This window comes from Odocoileus virginianus, chromosome 5, assembly GCF_023699985.2.
Source record: "Odocoileus virginianus isolate 20LAN1187 ecotype Illinois chromosome 5, Ovbor_1.2, whole genome shotgun sequence".
Taxonomy (NCBI): Eukaryota; Metazoa; Chordata; class Mammalia; order Artiodactyla; family Cervidae; genus Odocoileus; species Odocoileus virginianus.
Window position 1 is genome coordinate 84,099,632 of NC_069678.1, and position 13,939 is coordinate 84,113,570.

Genomic DNA, 13,939 nt, shown 5'->3' on the forward strand with positions numbered 1-13,939 from the left:
TGGGGCTTAGTCTGCAGTTAATTAAGGAGCTACAGTTTTAAAGAAAGGAGGGAAAAAACTAGGGTGGGGTGGGGAGAAGAGTGCTAAGATTATTTAATCATCTACTGTGTGCCAAATACTTTATATTTTTAAATTATATCTTTCATATTTCATGCTAGCTCTGTGAAGGCATTAGGACAAGTATAGCTATTTTTGTTTGACAGAAAAGAAAAATTAGGGCCCACAAGATTAGTAACTTTCTCAAGGGCACATCTTGCATGATGAGTCCACTGCCTTCTTGAGATTTATTTCCATATACCAGAGTCTAACAACTGCTACAACTTTGTTCACTCCCTATCCACTGTTACTCAGATGCTGTGTGTTACAACCAATCTGAAAATGAAATTAAGAACACCATTCCACTTACAATAGTATAAAAAGGAATACATGTAGCCAAACAGGTTTAAGACTTATTCACAGAAAACTACAAAACATTTTTGAAAGAAATTAAAGACTGAAATAAGTGGAAAGACACTCCATGTTCAAAAAATGGAAGACAATAGTGTTAAGATGGAAATACTCCTCAAATTGACCTACAGATTCAATGTAATCCCCACCAAACTCCAACTTCCTTTTACTGCAGAAATTGATATGCTGATCCTAAAATTTATATGTAAATTTATGGGACTCCAAATAGCCAACACAATCTTGAAAAAGGAGGACAAAGGTGGAGGACTTGAACTTCCCAATTTCAAAACTTTCTACGGGTGGCTCAGATGGTAAAAGAATCGGCCTGCAATGCGGGAGATCCAGGTTTGATCCCTGGGTGGGGAAGATCCCCTGGAGAAGGGAATGGCAACCCAATCCAGTATACTTGCCTGGAGAATCCCATGGATAGAGCAGCCTGGTGGGCTCCATACCGTCCATGAGGTCGCAAAAAGTCAGACATGACTGCATGACTAACATACATATGCACACACAACAGTGTGGCATAAGGGTAGACATATAGATCAATGAAACAGAACTGAGAACCCAGAATAAACATCATTCAGATGGTCAATTTTGGATTTTTGACAAGAGTTCTAAGAGCATTCAGTGGAGAATCAACAGTCTCTTCAATAATAATACCGGGAAAACTGGATATCCACAGGCAAATGAATGAAATTTGACTCCATCACCCCATATACAAAAATTAATTCAAAATGGATCAAGCACTCCAAATGTAAGGGCTAAAAGTGTAAAACTCTTAGAAAGAAAAAAGGTGTAAATCTGTATGACCTTGGATTAGGCAAGCACAAAATGACATCAAAAGCACAAGTAATCAAAAGAAAAAATTGAACTTCATCAAAATCAAAACCCTCTGTACATCGAAGGATGCTATCAAAAAAAGTGAAAAGACGACCTACAGAGTAGGAAGAAATCATGCTCAAATTATGTATCTGATAAGAGTGTAGTAACCGCAATATAGAAAGAACTCTAAAAAATTTAATAAAAAGATCAGTAAACCAACTGAAAATGGGCAAAGAATTTGAAAAGTCATCTTTCCAAAGAAGATACCAAAATGGACAATAACATGAAAAGATGTTCAACATTAGTCACTAGGGAAATACAAATCAAAATCATAGTAAGATACCACAAACACCCACTAGGATGGCTATAATAAAAACAAATTACACATTTAAAAGTTGCTAAGAGAGTGAATCTTAGAAGTTTTTATAACAAGGAAAAAAATTCTGCACCTATGATAGATACTAACTTACTGTGATCATTTCACAATATATACAAATATTGAATCACTATGATGTACACCTGAAACTAATATAATGTTACACGTCAATTATACCTCAATTAAAAAAGATTTAAAAAATAAATCTGTAAAATAGACCTATATATTACTAATGCTTGGCAAACATGCATTTTTGTTCTTTTTTGTTTGTGACTTATTTTTATGGTGGAGCTATGGTGACCATTTACATCACTTGCCTAGGCCAATTAATATACCTAATATAAAAGCTTTATTTAGAATGTGGTGAAAATAGAATACTCATACATTGCTGGTAGGGACATAAAATGGCATAACTGTTGTGGAACATCATTGTAGGGAAACATTGGTGGTTTCCCTAATGTTAAACACAAGAGTTACCATGTGACCCTGCAATTCCATTCTTAGGTATATATATACCCAAGCGAAATGAAAACATATGTTCACACATATGTGCACGAATGTTCACATCAGCATTATTCATAAGAGCCACAAAGTAAAACAACCCAAATGCCCATCAATGGATAGCAGATAAACAAAATGTGGCATATCCATATAAAATACTATTGAGTCATAAAAAGGGATAAAAAACTGATCCATTCTACAAAATGGATGATCCTTACAAACATTACACTAAAAGAACCAGACACAAAAGGCCACATATCGTATGGTTCCATTGACAGGAAACACCCAAAAGAGGCAAATCCATAGAAACAGAAAGTAGATTAGGTGTTGCCAGGGACCAGGGGAGGCACCGCTGGGACTGACCTTTGACAAGCACAGGGTTTCTTCTGGAGGTGATGGAAATATTGTGCAATTAGATAGTGGGGGCTACCGTGGTGGCTCAGACAGTGAAGAATCTGCCTGCAATGCAGGGGACCTGGGTTCGATCCCCTGGTCAGGAAGATCCCCTGGAGAAGGAACTGGCTACCCACTCTACTTTTCTTGCCTGGAGAATTCCATGGACAGAGGAGGAGCCTGACAGTCTATAGTCCATGGGGTTGCAAAGAATTGGGCATGACTACTGAGTGACTAACATTTACTTACACAATGGTTGTACTGAAGAGTAAAAACACTAAAATCCTCATAACTGTACAACATAAAATGGTACATTTTTTGTTTTATGAATTATCTCTTAATTTTTAAAATATCTAAAACTACTGCATCTGCTATTTAGTTTATTTATCGTCTGTCTTACCTTTCTACAACGTGAGCTCCTTGAGGGCAGGAAGTTTTGTTCTGTTCCTTTCTGTATCCCCCTGGCACTTTGTGGGCACTCAATAAATATCAGTTGAATTTTATTTCATGTATGTTTCACCACAATAAAAAACTAGTTGAGACATTGCATTTTTGCACTGCAGTATATCCGAACAGTATTCAGAGCCCCACCTCACCATCCCAACTCATTTCTCTTACTCCTTAACTCTTTCCCCAGGTTGCTTTGCCCACCCCGGCTTCTGCATGCTGCTTACCCAGTTCAAATTCCACATTCCAACTGAAGTCTCCTTTCCTTCCACGAAGCCTTCCCTGCCTCAGGGCAGAGCGGACCCCTCCCTCCGTGAGGCTGAAACAGGCGCAAGGACCTGCATGCCATAGTGCATCACCCTGCAATGCAACATCTCTACCCTCTACACAGCAAAGACCAAGAGCAGGGTGTGTGTCAGGCTCACGGGAACTTCTCGTTCCGTGTCCACCCAGGGTACCTCCTGTCACTCCAGATGCCCTGAGCAGTAAAGGATGCCATCTGGGTATCATCAGGAGGTACCCGCTCACATACCACAGGGGAGGGGAACTGCTTTCGGCTGCACACATCCTCTCCACTACTGTGTCCTGAGCTCTGTAGGAGGTCCTGGGGACAGAGATGGGCAGGACCAAGTTCCCACCTCTGAGCAGCTGCAGTCAAAGGCACAGAAATCTATACCTGTCGGAAAGTGTAGTACTACGCTGGAGGCAAGGATGAAGCGCTTCGGAAACACAAAGGGAAGAGTGATTAACTTTGGGAGAGAGGGAAGGAGACCAGGGTTGTGGAGGGAGAAGAAATGATGTGAAGCTGGCTTTAATGCACAGCAGAAGCTCACTGGAGCACAGAGGAAGGCAGGGTCCCCAGAAAAGGGAAGAGAACAAAGCCTTTTTAAGAGAGCAGGAGACACAGTCTAGTCTAGAATGGATTATGGAGTGTTCAGGGGGCCAGAGAAGGCTGCCAAGGAAGGTGGACACTGCTCCTCCAGGGTGAGGAATAGGAACTGTGTCTAACAGGCAACACAAGCTCTTGGGAAGGTTTTTCAGCAAAGGGGTGACAAGAAGAGATCTTTGCTCCAGAGAAACTGCTTCCACAAAGACACAAAGAGGATGCACTGGTAGTGGAGCTCGGGAAACCAGTCAGAAGCAAGTCAGGAGTCTACTGCGAGAGGCTAGGGAACGGCCGGCAAGGGTGTGGACAAAGCGAGAACAGCGGGGACAGAGCTAAGGACTGCACCACAATTTCCGCCAGGGGGCGCTCCGTCTCTCCGAGCAGCGCTCCTGCAGCTCGGGGCGAGGGGCTGGTCCAGGCAGAGTTGCCGCCCAATCAGAAGCCGGGGCAGAGGGCACTGACCCCGGTGTCCCCGCGTGCTCTTCACCACCACCGGGTAGCCCAGCGGCTCGGCTTCATCGATCATCTTGGAAAAGTCTTCATGTCCACCTGCCAAGAAAAGCAAAAGTCAGGGAAGGTGAGGGTGATGGTTGGGGGGCTCTGTGGGAATTCTTTAGAGGCCTCGCGTCTCTCTGATTAAGGCAATTTGAACCCATTCCATCCGACAGACTATGTATTTTGTATCTGTCATCCAAAAGGTGGGGGCAGAGAGATATGGTAATCGGCATTATCATGGGCTTCTACGTGACAGAGGCTTCACATGCTCCAGTCCATGTCATCATCATGACAAGCCCATGGGCAGGGCGGGGATTTTTTTTCCCTTATCATGGCTGGGGTAGGCAGATCTCTAAGGCCCCCGAGATTCCTACCTGCTGGTGTACATGCCCTGTATAACCCACCTCCTAAGTGTAGGAGGGGCCAGTGACTATGCTGGGACAGCATTCCTGCGATCAGGCTAATAATCAGTTGACTCGAATTAATTAAAAGGGAGATATTCTTGGTGGGCCCTGTCCCAATCAGGTGAGCCCTGTAAAAGGTGAAGCAGCAGAGAAACCCTCCTGCTGGCCTTAGGGGAGTGAACTGCCATGGTGGAGGGAAGTCCATGTGACAGGGCCAGGCGGGCCGCCTCTAGGAGCTGACAATGGCCCTAAGTTAACAGGCAGCAGAGAGCGGGGACTCGGTCCTATAGCTATGAGGAACTGAATGCCAACCAGCGAGCCTGGAAGACCCCAGACTTCAGCCTAGTGAGACCTGAGTATAGCACCTGGCTATGCCATAGCTAGACTTCAGACCTTCCGAAACTGGGAGTTGGTAAATGGGTGTTGTCTAAGCTGCTGAGTTTTCAGTAGATTGTTATACAGAGGTAGAAAACCATTATCCAAAGAAACCAAGTCTGGGATTTGTCTCATCCAAGGTTAAGGCATGACTGAATTGGCTCCACTATACACTTTTAAGCATTCATTTAAAAACTATGAATATTAATATGTATTAAAATCCTTCTAAATTGTTTTATAAGCTTCCTTGATTTCCTACACCTTTGCATCTTTGTTGTTGTTGTTTAGTCGCTAACTGGTGTCTGACTTTTGCGACCCCGTGGACTGTAGCCCACCAGGCTCCTCTGTCCATGGTATTTCCCAGGCAAGAATATTGGAGTGGGTTGGCATTTCCTTCTCCAGGGGCTCTTCCCTACCCAGGGATCAAACCCCATGTCTTCTGCATTACAGGCAGATTCTTTACCACTGAGCCACCAGGGAAGCCCTTTTGTATCTTTAAAGGACCATTATTCTTCCTACCACAGGTGTTACAGTTCATCAATTTTTTTGCAAAGCAAAATACTCTGAAATACTAATAAGACCTGTCACCAAAGTGCTAATGATTTTTTAAAATGTAAAGCAGCATACAGAGGCAATGCAGGTAAACAGGGGCATCATCACAGTGAAAACATTTTATAAGAAGAGAACTCCTAGCTTCCTGATACTCACTGATAAAGGTAACTCCTCCCTAACCGTCCTTTTGTCCTTCCCTAGAATACAATGCAAGGAAGGCCCTTTATTTATTTACTTATGGCTGCATGGCATGTGGAATCTTAGTTCCCCAACCAGGGACTGGACCTGCACCCCTTGCATTGGAAGTATGGAGTCTAAATCACTGGAGTGCCAGGGAAGTCCCAAGAGGGATTTTTCTTATCTGAGGCCATCCCTGCATCTGGGCCACAGACCCCTTTCCCTCTCACCTCCTCAGGGATTTTGCAACATTAAGTGTTCTCCCTCTGCTGTATCTTCAACCTCTCAGTTCAGAATGGCAGCTGCATTTAAGACATGCTCAGTTGTCTCCCATCTTAAACAAACAAAACCCGTTCCTTGACCCTGAATCATCCCTTAATTACAACCTTGAAGAAAGTAAGGAAAACCACTAGACCATTCAGGTATGACCTAAATCAAATCCCTTACGATTATACAGTGGAAGTGAGAAACAGATTTAAGGGACTAGATCTGATAGAGAGTGCCTGATGAACTATGGACGGAGGTTCATGACACTGTACAGGAGACAGGGATCAAGACCATCCCCAAGAAAAAGAAATGCAAAAAAGCAAAATGGCTGTCTGAGGAGGCCTTACAAATAGCTGTGAAAAGAAGAGAAGCCAAAAGCAAAGTAGAAAAGGAAAGATAGTCCCATTTGAATGCAGAGTTCCAAACAACAGCAAGGAGAGATAAGAAAGACTTCCTCAGTGATCAATGCAAAGAAATAGAGGAAAACAACAGAATGGGAAAGACTAGAGATCTCTTCAAGAAAATCAGAGATACCAAGGGACTATTTCACGCAAAGATAGGCTCAATAAAGGACAGAAATGGTATGGACCTAACAGAAGCAGAAGATATTAAGAAGAGGTGGCAAGAATACACAGAACTGTACAAAAAAGATCTTCACGACCCAGATAATCATGATGGTGTGATCACTCACCTAGAGCCAGACATCCTGGAATGCAAAGTCAAGTGGGCCTTAGGAAGTATCACTACGAACAAAGCTAGTGGAGATGATGGAATTCCAGTTGAGCTATTTCAAATCCTAAAAGATGATGCTATGAAAGTGCTGCATTCAATATTTCAGCAAATTTGGAAAACTCAGCAGTGGCCATGAGACTGGAAAAGGTCAGTTTTCATTCCAATCTCTAAGAAAGGCAATGCCAAAGAATGCTCAAACTACCGCATAATTCCACTCATCTCACACGCTAGCAAAGTAATGCTCAAAATTCTCCAAGCCGGGCTTCAGCAATACGTGAACCGTGAACTTCCGTATGTTCAAGCTGGTTTTAGAAAAGGTAGAGGAACCAGAGATCAAATTGCCAACATTCGCTGGATCATCAATAAAGCAAAAGAGTTCCAGAAAAACATCTATTTCTGCTTTATTGACTATGCCAAAGCCTTGGACTGTGTGGATCACAATAAACTGAAAAATTCTGAAAGAGGTGGAAATACCAAACCACCTGACCTGCCTCTTCAGAAATCTGTATGCAGGTCAGGAAACAACAGTTAGAAGTGGACATGGAACAACAGACTGGTTCCAAATAGGAAAAGGAGTACATCAAGGCTGTATATTACCACCCTGCTTATTTAACTTCTATGCAGAGTACTTCACGAGAAATGCTGAGCTGGATGAAGCAAGAGCTGGAATCAAGGTTGCTGGGAGAAATATCAATAACCTCAGATATGCAGATGACACCACTCTTATGGCAGAAAGTGAAGGAGAACTAAAGAGCCTCTTGATGAAAGTGAAAGAGGAGAGTGAAAATGTTGGCTTAAAGCTCAACATTCAGAAAATTTAAGATCATGTCATCCGGTCTCATCACTTCATGGAAAACAGATGGGGAAACAGTGGAAACAGTGAGAGACTATTTTTTTGGGCTCCAAAATCACTGCAGATGGTGACTGCAGTGAAATTAAAAGATGCTTACTCTTTGGCAGGAAAGTTATGACCAGCCTAGACAGCACATTAAAAAGCAGAGACATTACTTTGCCAACAAAGGTCCATCTAGTCAAGGCTATGGTTTTTCCAGTAGTCATGTATGGATGTGAGAGTTGAACTATAAAGAAAGCTGAGTGCAAAAGAATTGATGCTTTTGAACTGTGGTGTTGGAGAAGACTCTTGCGAGTCTCTTGGACTGCAAGGAGATCCAACCAGTCCATCCTAAAGGAGATCAATTCTGAGTGTTCATTGGAAGGACTGATGCTGAAGCTGAAACTCCAGTACTTTGGCCACCTGATGCTTAGAGTTGACTCATTGGAGAATACCCTGATGCTGGGAGGGATTGGGGGCAGGAGGAGAAGGGGACGACAGAGGATGAGATGGCTGGATGGCATCACCGACTTGAAGGACATGAGTTTGAGTAGACTCTGGGAGTTGGTGATGGACAGGGAGGACTAGCGTGCTGCGATTCATGGGGTTGCAAAGAGTCGGACGCAACTGAGCAACTGAACTGAAAGGATTCTCAAACTCTCTTTTATTAATTATTATTTTATTATGGTAAAATAGACATAACAAAATTTACCATTTAACCATTTCACGCAGCTCAGGCTTCTCTTCATTCTGCATGTTCTCCCTGAGTAATCTCCATTCTTGTGATTTCACTGAACATAATCGAAGTTTCCATATCTACTTCCATAGTCTACATCTTTCTCAGGAGCTCCAGATTCATTTATCTGCTGCCTACTGAATACTTTTACTTGCATATACTATAGACACCTCAAGCAGAATGTGTCCTAAACTCAAATAATCTCTGCCAATAATGCCTTGCCCTACCCACCAGTCTGTTTCTCCTCTTACCTGGAACACTCATTGAGTGTTTGCTTTCACATCTGGTGGCCCAACCAGAAACCAGAGTCACTCTTGATTCCTCTCCACCCTCCTAACACCCAGTCAATCATCAGGTCCTCATATCTGTCTCCTTCTTACATCTTGAATCTGTTCACTTCATTCCTACTCTAACCACCTTAGTTTTGACCATCATTGCTCACCTGCATCATTTATAAAGCCTACCACTCTATATGGCTTCCCTGATAGCTCAGTTGGTGAAGAATCCGCTTGCAATGCAGGAGACCTCAGTTTGATTCCTGGATCAGGAAGATCCCCTGGAGAAAGGAAAGGCTACCCACTCCAGTATTTTGGCTTGGAGAATTCCATGGACTATATGGGGTTGCAAAGAGTCTGACACAGCTGAATGACTTTCACTTTCACCACTATATATCCTGTCTCTACTTTACCTCTGGTCTAATTCCTTTTCTGCAGTGTAGCCAAAGTGATATTCTGACCTCTGATCAGGCCATTTCCTTGCTTAAAGCCCTCCAATAATTTCCTGTTAGTCTCAGAATTACCCCAACCTCATTCATATACTGTAGATGGCAACTTCTTATCCTTCTAGCCATGTATCTCCACTCTAGTTCCCTGATGTTCTACAAATTACTCAAAATAACACCAATTGGTCATGTTCTGTCTTGCCTTTAAATCTTTCTATATTCTGCTTTCTTCTTAGATTGCTCCCTTGCCCACCTTGCTTTAGTTCGGTAACTTCAGCTTTATCTCTTTTGGGAAGTCTTCAATATCTTAAACTAAATTAGGAGCTCTCCTATGTAAACCCGTACCATCTTGCACTTACTGTTATCCTGGCACTTACTACACTGCACTGAAATTGCCTGTTTACTTGCTGTCCTCTGCCCCAGATGAACTGGAAACGCCTTGAGAGCAGGACTCTCCTACTTCCTGCGAGAGCAGAGTGCCTAGGGTGGTAGTTGGCACATAGTGTGTCCCAGCTACATAGTTAATGAGCGAATTCCAGAGAAAAAGGAGCAAAGACATTTCAGACAGAGGGAATGACTATGATAAAGACTCAAGGTATTGACTCAACTAAGATGAGCAGATTCACCTTGAAAGCCAGCAAGAGCTACTAGAGGGCTTCTGGGGAGAGAGAACATAAGAGATGTGGGCAATTTGGAAAAACAAGTCTCAATTCTACTTTTAGGACACTCACCATAGGAGAAGGTGTCTGGCATGGGGACCCCATGCCCAGCCAGCTCCTGGAATGTCCAGAATTTGTTGATGCAGTTTAGAATGCTCTGTGGGCGGTTGACTAAGCGGCAGCCCAGCTTCTCCAGGTGTCGCAGGACGGTGATGTCACTGTCCGACTGCACAGAGGGCGTGGGCACGCGGACAAGCACCACGTCTGGGAAAGTGGTGAGCGCCTTCTGGTTCAGCTGCAGGCCTGCAAGCAAAGGGAGAAGTGAGCTGTGTGCTGGCTGTCTAATCCCACCAGAAGCACTGGTTCCAACAGACTCCTCAAGACTGAAGTTAGCGGGAAGAAGAGCCTTGAAAATGGCACGTGAATATCCCATTGCAATGAGATGCTACTGTCCATCTTATACTCCAAGAAAATGGGCAGAGTATGACACTGAGGAAATACAAAAGAGTGAATGGGGGCGGGGGAAGAAGGCAGCATACTGAGACTAATCCAAGCCAGAAAAATCCATAGGACATAATAGTCCAGTACCTCCTTCCATGTAGACCTATTAATGACATTTGAACATTGAAGTCGCTCAGTCGTGTCCGACTCTTTGTGACCCCCACAGACTGTAGCCTACCAGGCTCCTCGTCCATGGAATTTTCCAGGCAAGAGTACTGGAGTGGGTTGCCATTTCCTTCTCCAGGAGAACTATTAATAGTAGTCCCTAAAACGTAGAGGCTTAGGAGCCTGGAGACAATAACAGGGAATGAAGTATAAGTCACTTAAGTTAACTTTACTACTCTCATAATTTCATCTTGAAAAGTCATCTGGAATATTATGAATAAAATGAATGTAAAAATGTCAGTGTTAAGTGAAAAAGAAAAGATATAAAATTACTGATACAAGTTAGAAAAGGTATGTCAACATTTTAACAGTGGGTAATGGGATTATAGATGATTTCCTATATTATAATTATCCATATTTTCCAAAATGTCTCCAACTGCGTATTATCTATATAACAAAAAACTTAAAAAATAATCAATCTACTAAAAGTCAATTCAATATTAAGAAAAACTAGAATGCATCACAAAACAATTAATCTGTATAGCCAAAGGACTTAAACCTGCATGACACTGGATGAACTGGGAGTATTAGCTTGGGATGAAGAGTCAGAGGAACAGGAGTGAAGTCTTCAACTGTCTGTAGGGTTCCATGCAGAAGAATTACTTGGCTTGTCTTCTGTGACCTCAGGAGAAGAAGCTGAGGAGCTATCCATAAAAGCATTATTTTGTCTGTCTGCTCACTGCTATGACCCCAGCCCCTAGTACAGTATCTGGCACGTGGTAGGCATTCCATGTTTGTTTAATTGTATAGAAGCTACATAGAGATAGATTTGGACTCAACAAAAGGGATAGTTTTCCGTTGTCTTAGGATGGAATGGGCTGAGGCTCATTAGGTCATTCAAGGATGGCACAGAAGGAATGTCAAGGTTAGATAAGCTCACAGCAACCTGCTTGGTCTCTGATAGCCTATGGTTCGGAGAAGGCAATGGCACCCCACTCCAGTACTCTTCCCTGGAAAATCCCATGGATGGAGGAGCCTGGTGGGCTGTAGTCCATGGGGTCACTAAGAATGGGACACGACTGAGAGACTTTCACTTTTCACTTTCATGAATTGGAGAAGGAAATGGCAACCCACTCCAGTGTTCTTGCCTGGAGAATCCCAGGGACGGGGGAGCCTGGTGGGCTGCCGTCTATGGGGTCGCACAGAGTCGGACACGACTGAAGTGACTTAGCTGGGGCAGAGCAGCAGCCTGTGGTTTGTATTACTCTTAGTAGTTCACTAGGCATCTCCAGTGCACTCAGCATTTGGGGATACAGTGAGAGGGACAAGAAGTGGACCAGCGAGGGCAATGAGACGTGAATTCAAGGAATAACTTGGTCTGCCCTAATGAACCTTAAAGGAGTCTCTAACAGGCTCCACAGAAAACCTTGTAAACATAGTTTGAGAACCATGTTATAGACTTTAACCTAAAGCACCTTTGATTTCCTAAGTGATAAAAGTGCACAACCATATTAATTTCAAGAAAATAAAAGTTACTAAGGAAGTTACTATTTCTCTACTGGGGGATGAATAATATCAATACAAAAACTCTAAGCAAAACAAAACAACAGCAACCAAACAGAAAAACCCAAACCACAAAACAACTACATGGCTCTAACTTGCACAGTTTCCTCCCATTCTAGATGTTTCACCAATTTAAAGCAAAGAGAGTAAGTGCAGTCATTAAGTTAAATTGTTTTTAGTACTTTTGTTGACAGCGTGAACCCAAGGAACTGGAACGTATTTCTCAGGGCTGATGTCTAAAGAGCATTCAGGTTATCTTCACTTTGCCATCAGAAAACAGTATCATTTATATGTGCTTTTTCCTTTGCCACTAATAGCCCCTGGGGAAAATAATCTGAAAGGGGGGAAAAGCAAACCCTGAGTAATATCCTGAAAATTGGTAGGAGAAGAAAGAAAGGTATTCAAGTTGGTGAAAAAGGTGAGTAAATACAGAACAGTCAGGGGAAAAGCAACAGCCCAGAATGACATTACATAATGAGGTAATATATGCAAAAATGCTTTGAGAACTACAAAATGCTATACATATGCAAGGCACTGGCATTTTTACTGCACAGACATTCTACGGAGCAAGGTAGGACACTTTATGGAGATTTGCACCACCCGATGAGAAAAATGGCTTTGCAACAGAAAAGTGACCTAGAGAGATGAGAAGCAGCAGAAACGTCTGGCTTTTAAATCTCAACACGAGACCACAGACAAACAGTTAAACTTCTAAATGGGAAGAAAAGAATTCAGTCATTTCTGGAAATACCAACCACAAGTGGACAGAGACAGCTCAGCCTCGACAAGCAGATTCACGTATACCTAGGAAGTCTTACCAGGACTTCATCTCTCTTCTCCAAAGGTAAATCTTTGGGCCTGGCTCATTCCAACTGAAGCCTTTAATAAACGAAGAATGGAATGGGTTAATGTGGAGCTGAAAAGGCTCTCGCAAGCAGTTAGACAGATGTGGCCTCTGACTGTGCTGGCCTCCAGCTCTGTGCAGAGAGGAGCATGATGGATTTAGGGAAAACATCAGCACAACCAGTTCTTTCTCTGCCCATTGACCCAACTCTAGCATCCATGCCACGGGGCAACGTCACTTGCCCCCTGATCACTCCCATTTTCTTTGCTGTCTGTACCTTGGGCTTCCCATGTGGTACCAGTGGTAAAGAATCTGCCTGTAATGCAGGAGATGTGGGTTTGATCCCTGAGTAGGGAAGATCCCCTGGAGGAGGACATGGCAACTCATTCCAGTATTCTTGCCTGGAGAATCCTGTGCACAGAGGAGCCTGGCAGGCTACAGTCCAAAGAGTCACACAGAGTCAGACATGACTGAAGCGACTTAGCACAGCATGTCACGGCACCTTGTCCAAATCAAACATTTCTAGAAGCAGGAGACAAGAGTCTGCAGCTTGTGATGGCATCCGTCAGCAGGAACGGCAGTTCCGCATAGCCACGGCCAAGAACAGCTTGGATTTAAGACTGGTGCTCGGCAAACCTGTCAGTGAATTCTAGAGCCTTTAACCACTTAGTAATCTCTCTCCCTCTCCCCATAAATATCTCCTCTCAGGAAAGGATGGAGCTTAATGTGTCACCTTTCCTGGGATCATTAGCGTTCCCGCTGCAATCTACGGGCCTTAAGCCAAGGGAATGAAGGGCTGATGCAGAACTCAGAGAGGGCAGGCCTCTGCTTTGCTGCCAAGGGATGGACGGAAAGCCCTGAACCATGAGGGGCTCGTTCCCTCAATAACAAGGGATTTCATGTGATTAGGTGCCCGAGTGCTCTTGGGTATCACCTTGACCTGGACGGCAGGGTGAAGGAAAGGAGCTGAGTTGCTTCTGGGATATTTGGGGTCTCTCAGGCTCCTAGACTGGGCTTGAGATTTACTATTTAGCCTTGAACCACTTTTTAAAAAAAAATTAAAATGATCACTCTGTCCCCGAACAGGTCCATAACATTGTGAGA

At 43.4% G+C, this 13,939-nt stretch overlaps 1 protein-coding gene across 1 annotated transcript in view; it reads right to left on the reverse strand.

The window, feature by feature from the left end:
- RIMKLA (ribosomal modification protein rimK like family member A) overlaps positions 1-13,939 on the reverse strand; it is a 33,413-nt gene that overhangs the window by 6,586 nt on the left and 12,888 nt on the right. Inside the window, exons 2-3 of the mRNA XM_020914758.2 lie at positions 9,895-10,125; positions 4,335-4,421 (exon numbers count right to left, since the gene is read on the reverse strand). Of these exons, the coding sequence (XP_020770417.1) occupies positions 4,335-4,421; positions 9,895-10,125 (318 nt within the window). The remainder of the gene's footprint in view (positions 1-4,334; positions 4,422-9,894; positions 10,126-13,939) is intronic.